Source organism: Zymoseptoria tritici, chromosome 10, assembly GCF_000219625.1.
Source record: "Zymoseptoria tritici IPO323 chromosome 10, whole genome shotgun sequence".
Lineage (NCBI taxonomy): Eukaryota > Fungi > Ascomycota > Dothideomycetes > Mycosphaerellales > Mycosphaerellaceae > Zymoseptoria > Zymoseptoria tritici.
Window position 1 is genome coordinate 842,148 of NC_018209.1, and position 19,016 is coordinate 861,163.

Consider the following 19,016-nt stretch of genomic DNA (forward strand, 5'->3'; position numbering starts at 1 on the left):
GCGACCTCGCACATCCGAAACTGCGAACATGGCAGAGCGATTCCAAGGTCACTGCCTCAGAACGTTCTGCCGTCTGCAGTGATAACATTGATTTTCATCAGCATGCTCCCACCAAATGACTCTTCTTCGAGAACTGCGTCGCCTCTGCTTGCCCAATGGCTGTGCCAAAAGTCTTGCGATTATCATCGTGCTGTATGTACAAGTTAACGATAACTAGCTTGAGACCATCAATCAGTATTTAAAGTCGGTTCGTTCGCCATATCTGAGCAGACTCGCCTTGCGCTCATGGTACCAAATAGAGAGCTTACCGCTGACCTGGCCAAGTCGGCCTTGCTCAAACCGAAATAATCACTTCCCCATGCATCATCGAAAACGCTCCTTCTGGATTCTCCATCCACCTCCTCCAAGCCAAAGCATACTCATCCAAGCGATCACTACAACTTGTCAGCACTCTCTATCGCCATGAACCCTCACCTCCAGCATTCACTCACCTGCCAACACCCAACTCCATCGCCGCCTCGCGAAACACTCCCCCACCACACCGTCCCGGCCAATGCCCTCCATACTCCCTCCTCTCCCTCTCCGTCTCCACCCACCCCGCACTACAACTCCTCTCCACCCTTCCCGCTCTCACACCCGCCTCCCTAACCCATCCGCCCAACCTCATTCCCGCATCCACCGTTCCTCCATCCCGTCCATGCACTTCGCGAATAACATCAAAACATTCCTTCAACACCTCATCCTCCGGCCAGAATCGTGCGGTCGTCAGATCTCCCTCGCGAATGCAGATCTTTCCGCCGGGTCGGGTGACGCGGAGCATTTCTCGGATCGCGGCAACAGGAGAATGGAAATGCGCGAGAGCTTGGTGAGTATGGATAAGATCGAATGAGTTGTCGGGGAAAGGGAGTGAGTGAGCGTCCGCGGTTTGGAAGGTGAGGTTGTCCGCGCCGGCGTAAGAGGCGAAAGTCCGGGCGGAGGAGAGGATGGCGGAGCAGGCGTCCGTTCCAATTATCTGGGCGGAAGGGAGGGACAGCGCGAGTTCGATTGTCAGGTGACCGGAGCCGGAGCCGATGTCGAGGACTCGGAGAGTGGGCTTTTCGGAGGCGAGGAGGGAGAGAATGGGAAGGAGGTATGCGCATTGGGAGTGTAAGTTGGGAGAAATAGGTCCTGCGAGGATTGTTCTTGGTGCGGTCGACTGGTCCGGTGTTGTCATGAAGCATGGGTATTTTTCGATCGAGTAGACATCATCGTCGTCGTTGTCGTAGTCGTCAACTTGCTTGCCTGCCGGCGGGCAGCGGGAGGTTGAGGCGCAGTTTCCCATCGACGAGAGTACTGAGTAGTCGCATTCATGGAGATGCACGTTGCATGTTTTTCTTTCATTTCAAGTCGCAGATCCAGAAAGTGAGCAAAATAGACCATATCTCGGTAAGACGACCTAGGCTGTACTAGATGTCTCTTTCAAGGATAGCCCTTCAACTCGTTGTCTCACGACCCATGTCAGAAACAATCCCTGTTGAACACGCCATTGAATGAAGAGACTTCGAAACAGAGGCAGCGCACCATCGCAAACACGAGCAGGATGTCAAACGTCGAGGAGTTGTGCTGCGGCGAATGAGTGACAAGCTGAGGTCGCTTGCTGCCCGTCACCGTGATCCCGAAACCCTGTCGAGCCTCGACGAGTTCTTCCACAATTGCAGCACCGACCAGGTTGTTGAGATCGATAGCGAAGCGAGAGTCTTGCGAGGGGAAAAAGAAGTTGATAAGTACGGTACCTGTCGCATCATCATGCACGTGCATCATCGCATCCTTCGTCGATCCCTTTTATCGGTGGCAGGAGTCAGGTCCTCGATCGGTCTTCTTCTACCGCACAGCGACATGACTCGACCGAGGTCTGCCCCTCTTACAAGGACGTCTACCTCGATGAAAGGCTGTGAGTATGTGAATGGCATGATGACCGAAGAAGAGGAGAGGAGCAGAAACGGACAGATAGGTCCGCCCTGAGTGGCCAAGTCCGAAGAATCCGGAAATCGGATTTCGAATTAGCGCGATTATGCGTTAGCGTAGAATGCGCCCTCTCCTATAGATAGAGGAGGACCTCCCTCTACGTATCTATTCCTTTATAATAGCCTACATAGATACTTAAACTTTTACGCAAAGCTCGAGCGTATCGAGCTACGCTACCTCGATCTAGTATCTAGTCGGTTCTCTAATAGAGTACGCCTTTAAGCTCGAAGCCCGCAGTCCGAAGTTCGAAGTTCGAAGTTCGAAGTTCTAAATTTTAAACCTTAGCGAAGACTTTTGTCTAACGCTAAGACTTTTAACAAAACTTTAATATAACGAAAATGCGGTAGGTACGGGCAATTGCGATATCGATAATGCGAGATATACCTCGATATCTCTCTTTATATACTCTTTCGTCTATACGTATAGCTGCTTTCTAGCCTAAAGCCCTATATAGCGATAGAAAGCAATATTGAACAGAGGATAGAGCTGCATTCTACGCTAATGCAGAAACGCGCTAATTCGAAAATCCGATTTCCGGATTTTCCGGACTTGGCCGCTTTGGCGCTTCGTCACAGAGAAGATACGGTCGCAAGCCTTGGCAAAGTGGTACAAACTCAAAATTGGCCTTGTCTCGACTTCATGTATACCACAGTATTGTACTTGATCTATACACCAACATAAAGCCGTCGACGATCGCTTCTGGAATCGCGCGCTCGCCGGCGTGTGTCTACGCAGCGGACGCCACTCTTCGCCTGCGCCTTGCATAAGCGATGCTTCTTAGCAGCATGCCTTAGATGCGCTGGGACAGCGAACGCAGTGCGCCTGTCGCAAGGGCTCTCTTCGACTTCTTGAATGATCGTCGCAGCAGCAGCACATCCATCGCCCGTAGCATGATCCCATTCGCCACCTCTTCATGCCAGCCGCCATAGTCTGTCCGCCAACAAAGCCTCCAGAAGACCATGCAACCGAACATGCTATCCACACATCCTCTATCACCACGGCAAATCGCCTTGCAGACCTCTAATCCGTCTTTCCAACCTTTTCTTCGCAACCATATCATACCTCACAATCATGCATCAAAGCATTCTTCGGCCATGTGTACCCAGTTGCACCCCAGGTCGTCAAGTTCGGATTGAGATAAGCCTCCGGATGATTGGCAATGTACTCCGTGGTCTCGTACCCGGGCGGGTCGCAAGTCACCATCTCGCTCCCTTCTGGCTGGTACCACCGCACATAGTCGATGCGCATGACGGCTGGAAACTTGAGCTTGTCGTTCTCGATCCAGGTCCAGCCATTGGAGATGCCAAGGTTGAGGATGATCGACATGGGCTCTTCTGAGACGAGCCTATCTTGGATGTTGCCGTTGGGTCCAATCGCTCGACCGTCAATGGCCATCATCTCATCGTCTCCGACAAACCAGGCGATTCCAGCATCCTCGCCAGTACCGGGAGTGTACTCGAAAGAATACTTTTGATACTGCTTGCCATCATACCACGCATTGTTCAACATGGTCGTGGTCGAGACAGCTTGCTGCATAGGCCCGCCGGTATAAGTGTTGACGAAGCTGTACTGATAATTCGGCGTTTCCATGAAGTCGTAGTTGGGATACCAGAAGACGTCGAAAGGTGCCACCTGGTACGACTGTGTTGCAACACCAATTCCCTTGCCGCCCCAGTCTGCACTGACTTCGATGATATCGATCTCAGGTGCGCCGCGGCCGGTGCCTGGTGTTGGGTGATCTTCTCCAGAGCAAGTACATGTCGAGAGTCGTTGTCCTGGAAGGAAGCTGCTTCCATCGGTCATAGATTGGTTCGGCGTGATACCAGTATCGCACGTATCATAAGTATATGGCCAGACGCCATCGGTGGTCGCCATGTAGCCGGGTCGGCCAAGATTACCCATGGTCCATACACCGGGCCAGAGACCGTGCACACCTGCAGGACCCGGAAGGCTGACGGAAACTTCGAATACACCTCCCTTGAAGCAGACCTGGTTCCACGAGTTGAGCATGCCGGATCGGTAGTTCAGGCCGTGGTTCTGAAACCAGTCCATTTGGAGCTGCAAGGTGCCATCGCCTGGTCAGATCAGTAAGAGTATCTTCAACAAAGTCGTCATCATCAACATACCAGTGTTGACCGCATCTGGATCATACCACTCCAAATCTTGCGTACCGGCGTACCAGATATCAGGAGCGGTCCAATATGGGTCATCTCCTGGGTAGAAGGTACGGTTCTTCTCATTGAACTCATCACTGAAGACCAGCTCCATGGTCTTGCCACCAATGCTTTTCCGTGTCATAGCAGACGAAGGTGTGTCCGGATCCACGAGTCCCGTCCTGATGTTTTGCAGCAGAGGGTAAAGATTGTCGTTGACCTTTGCCCACGGCTGTTCCTTTGCACCATGACCTGGCATCTCGTTCAAAGGTGTCTCGTACATGTAAGGTATCAGACTCTTCCCGAGAAACGAGATGATGGGCAGTGCGACGAAGAGCGTCAAGATGCCAATTATCAAGAAAGCCACTCCGACGGTATTGACAAGTTGCTCCCGTGATAAGCGATCCTTGAACTTCAAACGATATCTTTTGTCATCGTCCCATCGTGGCATGTGCATCTCATCGTCCTCTTCTTGTTGGTCCATGTACAGGGGAAATTCGCAAGGCGCACCAAATCTGTCATCCATGTAGGTGAAGAATGGCGCCTTCTCCGGATCCGCTTCGCGAATGAAAGCCGGTGTGTCGACTGGTGAAGGCGGAGATGGTGGCGAGGGAGGTGCAATAGGTCTTTCCGTTGGAATCTTATTGCCATGCCGATGTCTAGGCGTGGGTGGTGTCATCGTCAGAATAACGTTGTTCTGAGGCGGATCGTAGAAGCTGGACGTAGGTCTTGGGTCCTTGAATGGATTGGACAGCCTCTTCGCGAGGCCTTCAGGCGAGACGGACTGCCCGGTAGCAGACGGCGGAGGCGGTGTGTTTGTCGTCGGCAACTCTGGCGGCGGACTGCTCTCTGTGGCAAATGGGTTGAAATAGCGAGTGTAGTCCGAACCCAGATCTCGCACCGACCTAGGCGTGGAGAGCCGGCGAAGACTTGTCGTCGACTCCATGGGTGTGAGTGTTGGCAGGTCCAGCATTGATCGAGCTGCAGATATCTTTCGACCTGCTGCAGCAGCATCTTCAGCGACTTCCTGCAGACGGTTCCTTGGCGGACTCGGCGAGGTGGTTATGGTCTTATCGCTGGCGCCGCTAGCGTTGCGGCTTCTGGATGCAGTACTCGTTTCCGAAGGCGTCGGGTTCAGTGGTGAAGGGATGGCTGGTGTGTATGGTGATGAGGTGGCCACGCATGTCTGCGCCTGAGCAGGTGCCGGTTTCTGTAACTTTGTGGGCGGCGCCTTTTGTTTGCCTGCTATAGGATGTGCATGCTCCTTCTCCTGTTTACTCGGCCTCGAAGACTCTCGTAATGACTGCGCTGAGGCCTGGGCGTTGAGGCTGGTGGCGGATCGACCGGCCTGTTGTGTCTCGCAGTTCTCGGCGCTGGCGAGGCGTTGTGGTCCCGGTCGAGTGGGCTGCAATGTATCTCTGCTCGGCCGTGGTGGCTTTGAAGATGGCGCCATTGCAGCGATGGCCCACGGCTCGTGAAAAACCATGCAAAGTGGTCGGGCTGGTTCAAAAGACGAAGTGGGAGTCGTCGCTGGCTATACGCGTGGCATGTGCATTGCGCAATCTTCGTCGGGTGCTTCAATGGCAGTGGCGCAGGCTGAAGGGAAAGCGAGGTTGCGTGAATGGTGAGAGCAGTCAGGTTCAGGCTGCGAATCCGTCGGTGAAGGGAAGTCGAGTCGTGTTGCTACGGTGGAAGTGTGCCTGCCGTCCCGGCTGCTTGTTCACCTCGTGCTCGCCCGCGTGCCTGCCGGACATGCGCTTGCGCGGAAAGAACGAGTTCGTTGGTGACCTCAGTCGTTCGAGGCGCATGCAATGAAGTGAAGTATTCCAAACGAGTGTGAGTGCCGAAGCAGTGCTGAAGTGGCATGTGAGAAGGTGAGGTCAAAATGTCTTTAGTCGAGTCGAAGTTCAGGCGGAAAAGGCAAGAGGGCAGTCGCTGTTTGCCAGTGGGGCCAATTCAGAGCTTTTGCCGCATGTTGGCAGGGATGTTTCGCGTGCTGCGCGAAAGAGGCAAGAGCGAGTTCGTCCGGAGCGCGCGGGGAGGACACCTCAGTCTGCAGACCGATTGATGATGCTCGCTTAAACTCTTCCTTCCACAACATCGAGCACATTGACTGCACAACAACATGTGAGCTGCTCAATGCCTCCCCGCATTGGCATAACTCACATCGCACAGCAGAAACAAGCTCCACACTAGCGCGCTTAACAAGGATGTGCCGAACGCTGTGCTCGATCACATGAATTTTTTATGCTGTGCAACGACGGGATGATTTGTCCAGATTCTCTCCGAATGGCAGGAACAAAGACACCGCATAGTCCCTCGATTGCGCGGGCGTCAAACAAGTGCACGTGCAGGTTTGCAGGCAACTCAAAGATCCTGGTATCTCGTTCCGCTCTTGGCATATTTCCCAATCAGGCAGGAACCAGTCCCAGTCCGCGTCGTACTCTTCTCTTCCAACGCTGACCGACTTGATGAAAGCACGTCGGCTCAAGGTGGTCGCTGCCCAAAATCGCTTCGCAAGTCCAAGACGCCATCCGCAGGTTTGGTCTCTCCAGGGTTGCAGCCTCACTTGATCCCAAACTTCTCCCACAAAAACTGCCTCACCTGCGGATTCCCTCCCTTCCCATCATCCTGCCCAAGACTCAAAACTCTCAAGCCCTCCAAGCTCCTCGCTCGACTCAACGCCACATACGCCTGACCCTCCTCAAAGCTACTCCCCAAATCCACAATCACCCGGTTCAACGTCATACCCTGACTCTTATGAATCGTCATCGCCCACGCCGCAATCAAGGGAATCTGCGTCCTCGCCAGTAAGGTGTACGGCTGCTCATCGCCCAGCTCGTTGACCTGACAATCCGCAAAAATAGTTCGCTTGACGCCATTGTCGAATTCGACGAGCGGCCATAGTTTGCTCTTATTGCAAGGGCGCTCGAGGAATTCCCGGATTAGCTTTTCGCGGAGAAGGGCGTGTTCGCCACGCAGCTCGCCTTGCATACTCGTGGTGGAGCGAGGTTCCGGTGAGCCGTCTCGACCGCCGCGCTGGCTGGAGCTGAAGCGGCCCGATGCTCCTTTCTTCTTTGACCCGCCTACTGGACGCGAGCTCGAGGTTTCGCGCACGATGGCTTTGGGGAGTTTGGAAGGTAGGTAGCGTTCGAAGCCGAGGACGCGGCCTTGGCTGCCATTGACGAGACCTGCGTCGATGTCGAGGTTCACGAGCAGGACTACGAGCATGCCGGTTTTAAGTTCAACATAGTTGTCGAGTTTGTGGTCTCGAAGAGCGATGATGGAGTCGTCGCTGGGGTCGCGGGCGCCTTTGAATTTGAGGTTGCCATGCTGTTCGTTCCAGTCGAAGTGGTCCAGGCAGGTGAAGCAGTGTTTTGCTGTGGGCAGGAGGTTAAATTCGGTGTCGTTGATGCGCTTTACTTGCTCTCTCGTTGGGAACAGCTTGACGGCGTTGGTCACATCGCACGGATGATCGAGGAGCAAGGTCCGATCGGCGGTACTGAGAGGGGTCCCCACTCGAAGTTTCTGCAGGATTTTGATGAAGACCTCATCGCTTTGCCGATGGATCTGAGAAAGATTGACGTGGTGGAACTTGCATTCCTCCCACACACGGCTCTTGAAGGCCCATTTGTTGTCGTCGTCCTGATCGCCATGCGTCCGGCAGCGATAGATAGTCTTACCGTTGACGATCCTCTGTGTGTTCTCGAAGCCGCACACCATGCAGTACTGAAATGGTTTCACGGGCGGTAGCTGACAGAAATCACCGGTGACGATGATTTGCACACCGCCAAACGGCTTCTGCTCCTTGTTGTAGCAGCGAACGTGTCTCAAGATGGCATCCAAGCGGGCGAGCATGTGGTTTTCAACCATACTGATCTCGTCGATCACCAAAACATCGGTGTCTTTGAATCTTTTCGACACAAATTTGCCATGAGCGTTGGTCTTCAGTTCTTCCAGAGGCTTTTTAAAGTGACTGGGGGTCCATCCAGCGAAAGTCCAGGTTGTCATGCCGTTGATGTCCAGAGCAGCTCTTCCGGTGGGCGCGATGATCTTGACAGTCTTACCCATGTCACGCAGCATTGGAACGAACGACTTGAGGACAGTCGATTTACCACAGCCGGCGGAGCCAGTGTAGAAGACATTGTGGCCAGCCTGAGATCATCGTTAGTATATGCTCAGCAGGATTCACCGATAGTCTGGCATACCTTGATCAGATCAACAACCGACTGTTGCTCCTTGCAGAGCACTGGCTCGGTCCGGACCTCTGCGGGAGTGGGCTGGACGGGCTGTTGTGTTGATGGAGAGCTTGATATCAGGATCGGCTGCATTGAATTATGCATGGCCGGTGAGCTCGAGAAAGTCCCAGTAGCAGGTATTGGCGCTTGAGACTGGGTTGTCGTGCGTGCCAATGATTGCGAGGCTGAAGGATGGACTCCGGGAGCTATCGTTCCTGTCACGGCGGCTCGCCCAGCAGATTCTGCACGCCGCTGCTCCTTCTGTGCTTCCACCTTCTTCTCCTTGGCAGCCGCCTTTTTCTCCCGAGCCAGACGTTTACGCTCAATGTCTTCAAACTCGTCTCGCAGCTCATTGATGGTCATACCACTTGCATCAGGTCCCTCCAGGCCATCTCTCAGGTGTGCAGCCCATCGAGGATCCTTAATCTTCGTGTAATCCACGCGCATATTGCAGACTGGATGTTGCGAGCTTGGAGGCAGGTCGAAGCTACCCCTGGTGAGGGCAGTCGGGCATTGCACGATAGGCGGAGCACGCTGCGTTACCGGGGGCACATTTAGTGGCGTTCGCTGAGATGCAAGTGGCGGTTTCGGTGTGCTCTTGGGCCTCTTCGTTGCCAGCACTTGGTCCTCGTGACCCGTTCTCGCCCGAATCGACGCAATCCTGGCTTCAAGCGCATCTGACTTGGCCTGCAATGCTGCCTCGTCGTCGGAAGAATCCTCCAGCAGCGAAATGACCTCGACGACCTTCTTCGGCGGATCTTCTCGCTTGCGCTTGAGCGCAGGGTTCTTCGTCATCGCTTTGTCCGCTGCTAGTGCTGTGGGCGCCGCGCTTTGCTTGCCCTGGCCGGCCACATTTGGAGCGAGTGAAGCAAGTGGTCTTCTCGCGGCCGTCGCTGGAGCGGTGGCTGATCCTGAAGTTGGTGCCGGAGCTGGCCCCGGAGCTGGTCCCGATGCATTTTGAAGAGTGGGCATATGTGTACGATAGTCTGTCCCTCCCAATGACGGCGGTACAAGGGCAGCTATCATTGCTTCGCACTTCTTGAGATGGTCAATGTGCTGTTGGTTCAGATGGAGACGATGCCAAAGAGCCAGTCTGACATCCGGATCTCGGTACGTCACATCGTTCGGCGGAGGAGGCGAGCTCAAGTAACCATACCAGCGCCAATCGGATGCCTGGCCAGTCGTTCGTACGTATAGAACATTTCGCAAATCCGCGAGTTGCTTCGCCCAGGGTTCTGCCGGCTGAAGTCTGTACAGCATTTCCCCGATTCGCATTCTCGTGTCCAGCACGGCAGGATCGCTTGCACCGCATGCAAATCGCACTTGTGATAGCATGTGCTGTTGGAGACTGGGCGCGAGACCGAGCTGCACGGCGTAAGAGCCGATGGTGATTGATTCATGATACAAGATGCTGCACACAGCGGATATGCGATCATTGGTTGCCATGTTCAGCGCCGTCTTGTGCTCAGGAGTAACGGCTGGCCCAGCGGGCATTGTAGTGGAGGTGGTGGTCGCCATGTCTGCCGGGACACTTCGGGGGTCTGCCCGAGATCTCTATGCAGTCCTTCCAGAGTACAATATGTCGTAGTTGTCATCCCAGATCCATGATTCGCTCGGCAGCAAGCAGTCTCCCCAATATTCCAGCAGGTCTGTTGGAAGTGTCAATACTGGAGAAGAATGGAGTAAGCCGCGACTCGGGAGGACGTGTCGACGCGACTACCGAAGTCGAGCCGTGGGGAGAACTTGTCACTTCTTGGCCCCATCGTCTCGACTTTTCTACAACAACTGACCACCTGGGATCCCATCAGATGGACGAGCCGAACGACATGACGCCTTCTCGGCTGTCATCACCCGCTCATGATTCGTACAGTCAAGCTCAGGCTCTATTGAGGAAGGTATGGCCAGCGGCTGGAAGCACTGACAACAGGCAGCAGGAAGAGACATGTCATCGCAGCGAAATGTCAAGTTGCGCAACAACTTCATTGAATGCTGGACTTGAATCCCAAAAGTACCTTCCGGTACAGAGTACTTCTCTGCTCTTTGGTCACCACCAAAATCCAGCACAACCAAATCTCCTTCGATCATTCTCAATCGCTTGGTCCACCGACCAGAAGGCAAGAACGCATTTTGTAACGCAGCACGCGCCTCGAAAATGCCGTCCGGCCATCTCCCTTTCGAGACTGTTGTCCTCGCGGCTATCCAAGAAGCCCGATAATATCCCAGTGGTTCCCAAGACATCATGCTTCGAGCCTGTTGTTCAAAACCGTTCCAATGACCTGCTCCATGCGCAACGGCACTCCGACGCGAACTAGTTCTGCAGACGTCCAGTTCTCTCCCTAGGTTACCTCAGAGCAGCTAGCAAGGCCAGAGTGTCGTTGCTGACCCGTACGTTCCTTCGATCGGCTTGCTTCTCTCCGGGCGAACGAGAGTCTGCCGGACTTGACTTGAACTTCGATGTGACTTTCTTCTTGAGCAGTTGGGTCTTGGAGCTGACACTCGAAGAGGTGTTGATGGAGGATGTGTCGGACACGGAGTAGTCGCGAGTCGACGACATGTTGGTAGGTATTGGCGGTTACGTTTGTGGTTGTTGTGTGGTAAGTGGTTTTGTGGTAGTTGAACCGCGATCGTATGCGAAGGATTGTAGTCGATGCTTGGGGAGCTTGCGGTGACCAGGGCTTGGTTGTTCGGAAGTGTCGATGATTGTCAACGTCCGAGCCTGATGGCAATGCCGCCTTTTATGTGCATTGAGCACCTCAGTCTGATCGCTCATAGCTCAGCCTGGTCGGACCAGTTTTGACTCACCAATTGAAATTCCACCGACTGAACACGCGCCTTGCAGATTGACTCAAGGCACCAGCCTCCACAAACGGAATGCGATGTGCTCCGATTCGGCATATCTGACAATGGTACGAGAATCCTTCGAATGGATCCTGGGTCAGACTCTGATGACCGGAAATGCGGAATGCCTACGCCCTGCAGTCTCCAGGCACTCATCGCCAATGGCAGTCGAATGCATACGGTATCACGCGACTCCTACCACCAATGGCGGGTATGACTGGAGCTTCAAAATGGACGGATTCAGTACACCGACAACGGAGTGGTATGCCGGTATTCAGCTTTACTCCGCTTTCTTGGTCCGTTATTCCGGCATTGATCGGAGTTCGCCAAAGGAACCTGGAAAGCTTGGTAAGCTTAGCTACGTCTCCCTCCTCGAGGTGAATGTGTCGACCAACCTTGGTTACACGTCTTTTGGGAACAGAATCACCAGAACAGCGAGAGTACTTGCACGCTCATTCAGCATTTCCTGTGACGGCGCCCCAGCGGTCATCGAGCATGTCCTGCTGACACGCCTATACATGCTCGATCGACTTATTTGCATGCCTGTTTACCATGTCTTGCCAAGCTACCCGTCCGGCTGCCTGGCATGCCTTGCCAACTATCTGTCCGCTGTCTTGCTCACGAGCCTGTACGCCTATTCAGCACGTCCTCCCAGCCTACCTATACCAGCTTCTGCTGAATGATACGCTAGTATTTTTCATGAGAAACGCTTCAAAAGATTTGGAACGATGCGAAAATTCTTGAACGGACGGCAATGTGTCATTGGGAGCTCTGAGAGATTGGCAGATGATTGGACTCCGCTACAAGCACTGAATGCCTCCCACGGGTGCCTTCATTGGCATAAGGCACCCATTCCCATAAGCTTCATCCATCGCTTCCGCTTTTGCCAGCCAATCCACCGCTTTCAATGACAAACGCGGCCGCCCCGATCGAAGAGGTGTGTCCTCTTGCGCCTGATCCGATCTGAGCGAATCATCACCTTCCAAGTCCACCCTGTACGTTGAGGGCCACCGATATGCCAATTCCCACTCTGCCCCGGCAGATGCGGCTCGAACTCGAAGCAGACTGTGGAGCTCGTCAGGCTGCCCGTGCAGCGCGAGCAACAATCGCACGGTGAGCTCAAACCAGCACCCAGTACCGGAGTAGTATCCATTGATGATGTCGCCTCCGATCGTCGTAGACATGTCTTCCTCGTCTAAATAGCAGACGCGGTGATCCGACAGGACGCCAAGATCCATCTGGAAAAACTCCTCGAACGCTTCGTAGCTGGGACTTTTGTACTCGAAAGCAAAAGTGTAGACGGCCCAAGGCAGGTACCAGAACCGTACGCCATTGACGGTCTGCATATCAGCTGTGCTGTGTGTCTCCTCGCTGGCAGTCGCCAGTGCAATCACCATGTTCTCGAGCAATCTCTCGGCAGCCATCCGAGACTTTGCTGACATGGCTCGCACAACGTCGAGCTCGATTGAAGGGTGATATTGTCCATGTTCTTGGCCATGTGTTCCGTGAAAAGCGCCGGAAAGTGCTACGACTCCTTCGTAGATGCCCGAAGGAGGAGCCTCTCCGCGTGAAGTCCAGAGCTGATGGCTGAGCCTTTCGGCCACTTCTTGGCAGTAGACATCCACTTTCTCCAACATACAAAAGAGCAGGTTCTGGTGAGTGATCGCCCCGAACTCGACGTCCAAGAAAGGTGGTGAAGGCCAAAGAGTCGGATTCGGTTGCAGGGAGATCGCATCGATGATATGCTCAAAACGAAGGCCGTTGTAAAGTATCTCGCTCTTGTGATAATTTTCGGCAACTTCGCAGATGGACGGGATGGTCGACTTGAGGTGCTCGACGGCGCATGGGCCGGCTTCGTGAAGGATCAGAAGTTGGAGCTCGGATGGCAGACTTGTGATGCGGCGGAGAAGCACTTTGTACTATTCAGTGTACTTCTGATCGGCCTGGGAACGAAGCAGTCGCGGTGGTCGGAGTGCGAGAAGCATCCTGCGGTAGTCGGTGCATTCGAGTCCGAGGAGGAACATTTGTGTGTCGTAGGCGGCCATAATTAGAGAATGTACAAGCTGCGTCAATGGATGTTGTTTTGTAGTGATAGTGAACACCCGGACGGCAAAGTGAGCGATGTGTGTGTTTGTGTTGATGTTCCGTGTGAAGAGAGGTAAGGTAAAGTCCAAGGCGACCTTGTCCCGGATGCCTACCTTAGCCTCGTCATCCCGCTGAAACTGTGCCGTAAGGTACGGTACGGCAATCCCCCCAGTGGCTTGGTGTGTGCAGTCCGAGGAGCAGGAAGAAGCCAGTAAGACCTTCCCAGTCGAAGTTTGCGGGACCTTTAGACAGCAGGAGATGGTGGCTGTCATCGCTGTTGACTGCGAAAGTCACAGGGCGACGTCTGGATTTACCAAAACTACAGCTCTCGAGGGCGAGTCGAAGCAACAGCAATCGAATGTGTCTGGTATCTGGGACTAGTGAATCAATGAGTTGTAATTTCGTCAACATTAAGCTCCGCTCCCTATGCCAAAGATGAGATCGCATTACCCAAGTCCTGCCTTCCATGTAAATGATGCAAATAATGCAAATACTCCCTTCATGATTCTTCAAACTCATTCCGCTGCTGTTGAAAGGCAAGATCCATCAGCCGTTGCGAAAGCAGTGATTCGTTCTGACCTCCATTCCTCCTCTCGCGGCTTCTATCACGCCCAAACCTGAACGACTCTTGGAAGTCAGGAGAGGCAAAGTGTGGATGCATCGTTGCAACTGGAGAAGCCAGAGGTGAGCGTGCGTCTTGCGAGTCTGAGTCGATGCCCAGCCCATCACTGGTCTGGCGACTACTAGGTCGCGACTCCAGCGTCGCTAGAGCAGAGAAGTGCCGAGGGAGAGTTGGCATTGGCACGTCGTGCGTGTTGCCGTACTCGCTGGCGCCACCGGAATGCGCAAGCACCGGATTAGATGCCATTCTCCAGTCGCGAAGATCCGCCGCGGGGTTGCTGGTCTCCATGACGCTGCGACGCCTGATCGAGATGATCGAAGGTGAATTCATCCCGATGTTCGATTCCCTTCCAGGCTTGTAAGCAGTATATTTCGGTTCTGGCAACTGAATTTCGTTCCGTAGCTTCTCCTTGCCATCCGGTACGCGATTGGCAAATACAACTCTCACAGACTTGTACAGGTAGAACCTGCCTTTCGATGGACAGCAGATGTGGATGTGAATCAGATAGCGTAGCATTGGCTTGTCATTCGGATCCCCAGTCGCACTGAGAGCGGCTTCGGGTCTGTCGGTTCCAAAGTTCTTGCGGGAGGTGAGCGGCATATCAATGATCGGTCCTGCCGAATAGCTTCGTTGACGTATGAATGTCTTCTGCCCTGGCTCCATCTCCGAGAGGTCGTAGGGTATCAAGAAGAGCTTGACAGCAGTCTTGTTCGGATTCTTGATCACGATTTGGAGTTGGCCCTGCTGTGGTATGCGGTAGCTGCCACCTGGAGGTGCTTTTGGAGAGCCTGAACGTCGAATGTCCTTCTGCCGACGCCGGCGTCGGGCCTGGACATCTGGTACAGGAGCATCATCTCGAATCTGAGAACTAGCACGACTGCCTTCTCTGCTGATTTTACCATGCATACGTTGACGACGCCTGTCCTGCGCTTCTTCTGGTGGTGACAAGGTGTTCTCCAGATCAACCAGTCCGACGTATGGACTTGGCTGATCTCCTGCAGGAGCATGTCTGGGCCCAGAGCTGTAACTGTAGAAGACTGCCGGGAAGGGCACACTGACATGTCGTGGACAACGCAGACTGGGTTTACAGTCACCCTTGCCAAGCACACCGATCTGCGCAACGAAATCAAGAGGCTTTGAAGGCGTGGTGGACATACGACCTCGCAGGATGGACTCCTCGTAAGACCCAACCATCGGAGCATGATGAAGTGGCGAGTCAGAGAAAGATGGGCGTCTGGGCCCTGTCAAAGTTGTTTGAGGCAGGCTGGAGGAAGGCGCAGAGTTCAAAGACCTTCTAGGCTGGTGAGCTTGATACGGGAAAGTCCTCTCAGCACGAAGCGTAGGCGGTTGGAAACCTCCTTGAACCCTGGCAGATGCAGGGTATCCAGTGGTTGAGGAGGACAAAATAGGGAACGACTGCGGAGAGAACGTATGCCTGCGCGACTTGTCGGGACTTCGCGACTGCCGTCGACTCGGTCCCTCTGGAGTGTCTGGTCTTGACGATTGAACCAGGGGACTTGTCGGTGCTTTGTAGACAAAGCTACCACCAAGTGATGATGCAGTGGAAGTCGCTCGAGCTCTGGTTTGCTGGCTGAAAGGAATCTGACGAAGTGATCGAAATTGCTCCGGCTGACCACTTCGTAAAGCAGCTGCAGGAAATTCTGAACGCCACGGAGCGACTGGTGAAGTGGACAGCGCAGGCATAGGAGGCTCAATGTCCAGGCTGCTGAACTGATCATGACTAGCTTCTGCTGGTATGCTTTCCCTGAAGTCTCCGCGATGCAAAGCCGAACGAGGTCTCTCGATTTCCATGCCAACGATATGATTGTTCTGATGTCCTTCTGGCGACTTTGATCGAAAGTCTAGTGTCCTCGTCTCATCTGGCACGGGCACCGGTGCCTTTCGCTTGTGGCTGAGCTCGTCTGACATCGGACGCTCGTACTCTGGCGAGGTTGGTCTGGAATCCCGGCTCTTTATCCTTCTGATGATCTCCTGCCGATCTATTGTGTTTGCTCTGCCACCGCCCGCAGGTGTCCGGGGCCTGCCGGTGTAGTACGGATTGAACATGGTCGGGCTTGAGCGTCCATTCTCAGGACTGGCAGTTTTTGTATTGTGTACGTCTTCTCTTGCCTCTGCATCTTGACGATCGCTTGTAACCTGCCGGCCATACACCGCTTGACACTCCGGACAATCATGATTGCCTGCCATCACACCGCTCGGAGCCGCTCAAGGGCTCCGAGCTTCGTTTCAACTTCTCAGGACGCGTGTGGACTGTGACGATCTGGGCTTTGGACGGACTTCGACGGAGGCGATCGTGTATCGGGCTCTGCTGGAGATTCCTGGGTATCGTAGATGTTGTACGTCGCAGGCAAAGAGGCAATCGAAACCGTGATGACTCGTTTCAAGCGCAGCACCCTGATGGGGCTTCAGGAAACAAAGCAATTGGCGGAACAGCGGCTGGAATGTCAGTATGCCGAGTTCGAGAGCTCTTCAGTCACGAGATAATGTGTTTGTACGTGAAGCTCTACGGTAAGACAGGACGTCAGACGGGATGGGAATTCCATGCCGTCGACTCCGCTTTCCAACCTGTCTCATGTGACAAGCTATGATCAACATGGCGTTATGCTCTCGTTAGTTCTATCTCGGGCTCGGAAACGATAAGGACGTCGGTCCGAGGATCCATTCGGGTTTACCGACGTCCTTCCTGTGTTTCTTCTTCCCATCAGCACGTCTTCCGGCTCCCGTTTCCATCAATCCATGGGTACACGCTGTTCCCACGGCGCTATGATACCGTCGAAAATGTCCGAGATGCGGCAACGCAACATGGATCTGCTTCACTGCCAAGTAAAGTACCGATTCAGACAGCAGCCTCGAGGCTGACAGCGTGCGGGTGTGCCTCATCGCACAGTACTGCAGCAGGTCACTGGACTGTACTGGGCTTGAGGCAGCAGAGAGGAGTGCTTGGGATGAAATGCACTGGCGGAACCGAGGAAGACGTCCTCATTGTCGTACCACGGCGGACAGCGGCAACAGCGACATGCCCGACTCCGATCTGAACCATTCTCGTGACCGCACACTTGTCAAGTCCCGGGCGGTATGGTCCCACTGAACACTCTCCAATGTACATGCGAGCATATGGCAGACGAGCGCATCAGAATGGGCACTATCGAAGCCTTGCCCCAGGTCTTCTGGCGGTTTCGGCTTCACAGCGGTTCTCCGCATTGCAAAGGACATCACACTTCATATTTGACCTACAAAGCTTTTTTGCGATAAGGAACGGCGGGTTTCTGACGCATGCCGGAGATATCTTGGAAGAGATCTGCTGTCGGAGTAAAACACGCCGTCACACCTGGCCTATAGCACAACTGACTTGCTGCTTGCCATGCAATAGCATGGTGAATCTCCGACAACCGCCCTTTGTCTCGCCAGAATAGCGGTGGCTGCAATGGTTCGCCCGCTGTATTGCCGCAGGAACTGATGAGACAGTCCACGAGAGCATACAAACACGCCCTGCCTCTACCTTTGCGAAGGACCATCCCACCATCGACCATCATCCAGACACCACTCAAGCACACACCCAACAAACCCAACAAACCCAACAAACTCAACGACCCGATTCACAATGCAATTCAACAACATCTTATTGGCTTTGGCCTTCGGCGTCACCTCCATCCTCGCCGTGGCAGTCCCTGTGGAAGCCCAGCGTAGGTCTTTCGTTCATTCAAATTCCTGAAGTGCAGCTTCTGACAACCTTGCAGAGCTCGAGGCTCGACAAGCCACCAACTGCCCCGCATGCTACTCGCAATGCTCCCAGATTGAACGTGAAAATGGATTCGGCTCGAACTGGCTTGCCTCCTGCAACGCCGCATGCCGCTGTTAAGGGCTGTCCTGGGTCGGACGCCGTCGCGAAGCTATGGGTTGTGTGATACTGTATGGACGTCTTGGTATGGGGCGTGGCGGCATCATGGCGACACAATGGCATCAAGGTCCGCGCTGTCCTAGGTTCGGGAAAGACAGAAGGATCATGAGCGCAGCTGGGCTCTCTGTTGGGCGACTGAGCACTTCAGAGTTGGAATCACTCGTTTTGTATCCGGCTGCAAGATATTGTATCATCAAATCGAATCTGGATTCATGCTTTCGCTGAACACTCGACACTGAAAAGACGACCCAAGTCCAAAGTTTCGTCAAACGATGCAAAAGCGATTGGCCACGCTGGAGGGGAACGACACGGTTCTGACGACTCTTACGAAGCCTTGGATCACCAATGCCCTGAATTGACAGGGGCAAGGGACATGAGCGTCGTCACCATTGAACGAAGTCGGAATGGTCAAGCTGTTGTGCTTCCGATGCCAACATTCACACGTCTTCCGCAAACTCTATGCCCATGGTGAAAGAACTCAATCGACCATACCAGTGGAGACTCACGAGACGACTCGGTGCTTGCAAAGGAGTTGGCTGCTGTCTGTCTTCTGGCGATCAGAGCAAGGTTTTGGGCTATCCATGAGATCTCGCTGACATCTTCAAAGTCCAGGCCATCTTCTGACAAGCGGTAGGCACGAGAATACAAGAGAACTCGTTGCGGTACGTCTATACTTGTCTCACGTCATCCGAACGACATTGGGAAATCGAAGTCATCGAAGAGGCTGGGGTGTCCATTGGAAGATGCCTGATTTGACGCAAGGATATCGGATGCTTCGTTTGCGATGAATGACGTTCGGCTCAGCGATGCACATCGGAGGGTTGCATATCGATCAACGCCAAGCTGGCTCTTTGCTAGAGGATGCACGCGTTGGTCAAGCACATCACATGTACAGGGAGTGCCGCCAAATCTTGAATTACGACCTTGCTCAGTATCGCCGGATTGAAGGACACCCGCGAATACGAAGGTAGAGTATGCATCGGTGGAAGCCCTTCCGGCGAGGCTTTTGCGTCCGCGAGACAGGCTATATTGCCACCATTGTCCGCAAGATCGTGTCAAAGCGTGCTCTCACTCGATCCTGGTGATACTGGGCTGCATCACGAAGGACCAGCCGGGAAAGGGAGGGAATGCCATAGCTACAAAGTGACAAGTCACAA

General features: G+C 53.9%; 7 protein-coding genes across 7 annotated transcripts; all 7 read right to left on the bottom strand.

The window, feature by feature from the left end:
* Positions 1-334: 334 nt before the first annotated feature.
* Positions 335-1,213, bottom strand: MYCGRDRAFT_48764 (uncharacterized protein; the record flags this gene model as incomplete). Its single annotated transcript, XM_003849069.1, has 2 exons — positions 335-440; positions 492-1,213. The coding sequence occupies 2 exons, from the start codon at positions 1,211-1,213 to the stop codon at positions 335-337; spliced, it is 828 nt and encodes a 275-aa protein (XP_003849117.1).
* Positions 1,214-3,060: 1,847 nt separating this feature from the next.
* On the bottom strand, positions 3,061-4,641 carry MYCGRDRAFT_48347 (uncharacterized protein; the record flags this gene model as incomplete). The annotated part of the gene is made up of 2 exons (XM_003849068.1): positions 3,061-4,079; positions 4,131-4,641. 2 exons carry the CDS (start codon positions 4,639-4,641, stop codon positions 3,061-3,063), a joined length of 1,530 nt encoding a protein of 509 aa, XP_003849116.1.
* A 2,419-nt stretch (positions 4,642-7,060) lies between these two features.
* MYCGRDRAFT_111056 (uncharacterized protein) lies at positions 7,061-9,913 on the bottom strand (the record flags this gene model as incomplete). The annotated part of the gene is made up of 3 exons (XM_003849067.1): positions 7,061-7,243; positions 8,301-8,312; positions 8,366-9,913. 3 exons carry the CDS (start codon positions 9,911-9,913, stop codon positions 7,103-7,105), a joined length of 1,701 nt encoding a protein of 566 aa, XP_003849115.1.
* Positions 9,914-10,533: 620 nt separating this feature from the next.
* On the bottom strand, positions 10,534-11,076 carry MYCGRDRAFT_105961 (uncharacterized protein; the record flags this gene model as incomplete). Its single annotated transcript, XM_003849066.1, has 1 exon — positions 10,534-11,076. A coding segment is annotated over one exon (345 nt), but the record flags the coding sequence as incomplete, so codon positions are not given.
* Positions 11,077-12,033: 957 nt separating this feature from the next.
* On the bottom strand, positions 12,034-13,278 carry MYCGRDRAFT_96248 (uncharacterized protein; the record flags this gene model as incomplete). Its single annotated transcript, XM_003849065.1, has 2 exons — positions 12,034-13,009; positions 13,154-13,278. The coding sequence occupies 2 exons, from the start codon at positions 13,276-13,278 to the stop codon at positions 12,034-12,036; spliced, it is 1,101 nt and encodes a 366-aa protein (XP_003849113.1).
* A 539-nt stretch (positions 13,279-13,817) lies between these two features.
* On the bottom strand, positions 13,818-16,007 carry MYCGRDRAFT_96249 (uncharacterized protein; the record flags this gene model as incomplete). Its single annotated transcript, XM_003849064.1, has 1 exon — positions 13,818-16,007. One exon carries the CDS (start codon positions 16,005-16,007, stop codon positions 13,818-13,820), a length of 2,190 nt encoding a protein of 729 aa, XP_003849112.1.
* A 685-nt stretch (positions 16,008-16,692) lies between these two features.
* MYCGRDRAFT_105966 (uncharacterized protein) lies at positions 16,693-17,150 on the bottom strand (the record flags this gene model as incomplete). Its single annotated transcript, XM_003849063.1, has 1 exon — positions 16,693-17,150. The coding sequence occupies one exon, from the start codon at positions 17,065-17,067 to the stop codon at positions 16,861-16,863; it is 207 nt and encodes a 68-aa protein (XP_003849111.1).
* Between the last annotated feature and the right edge of the window lie 1,866 nt (positions 17,151-19,016).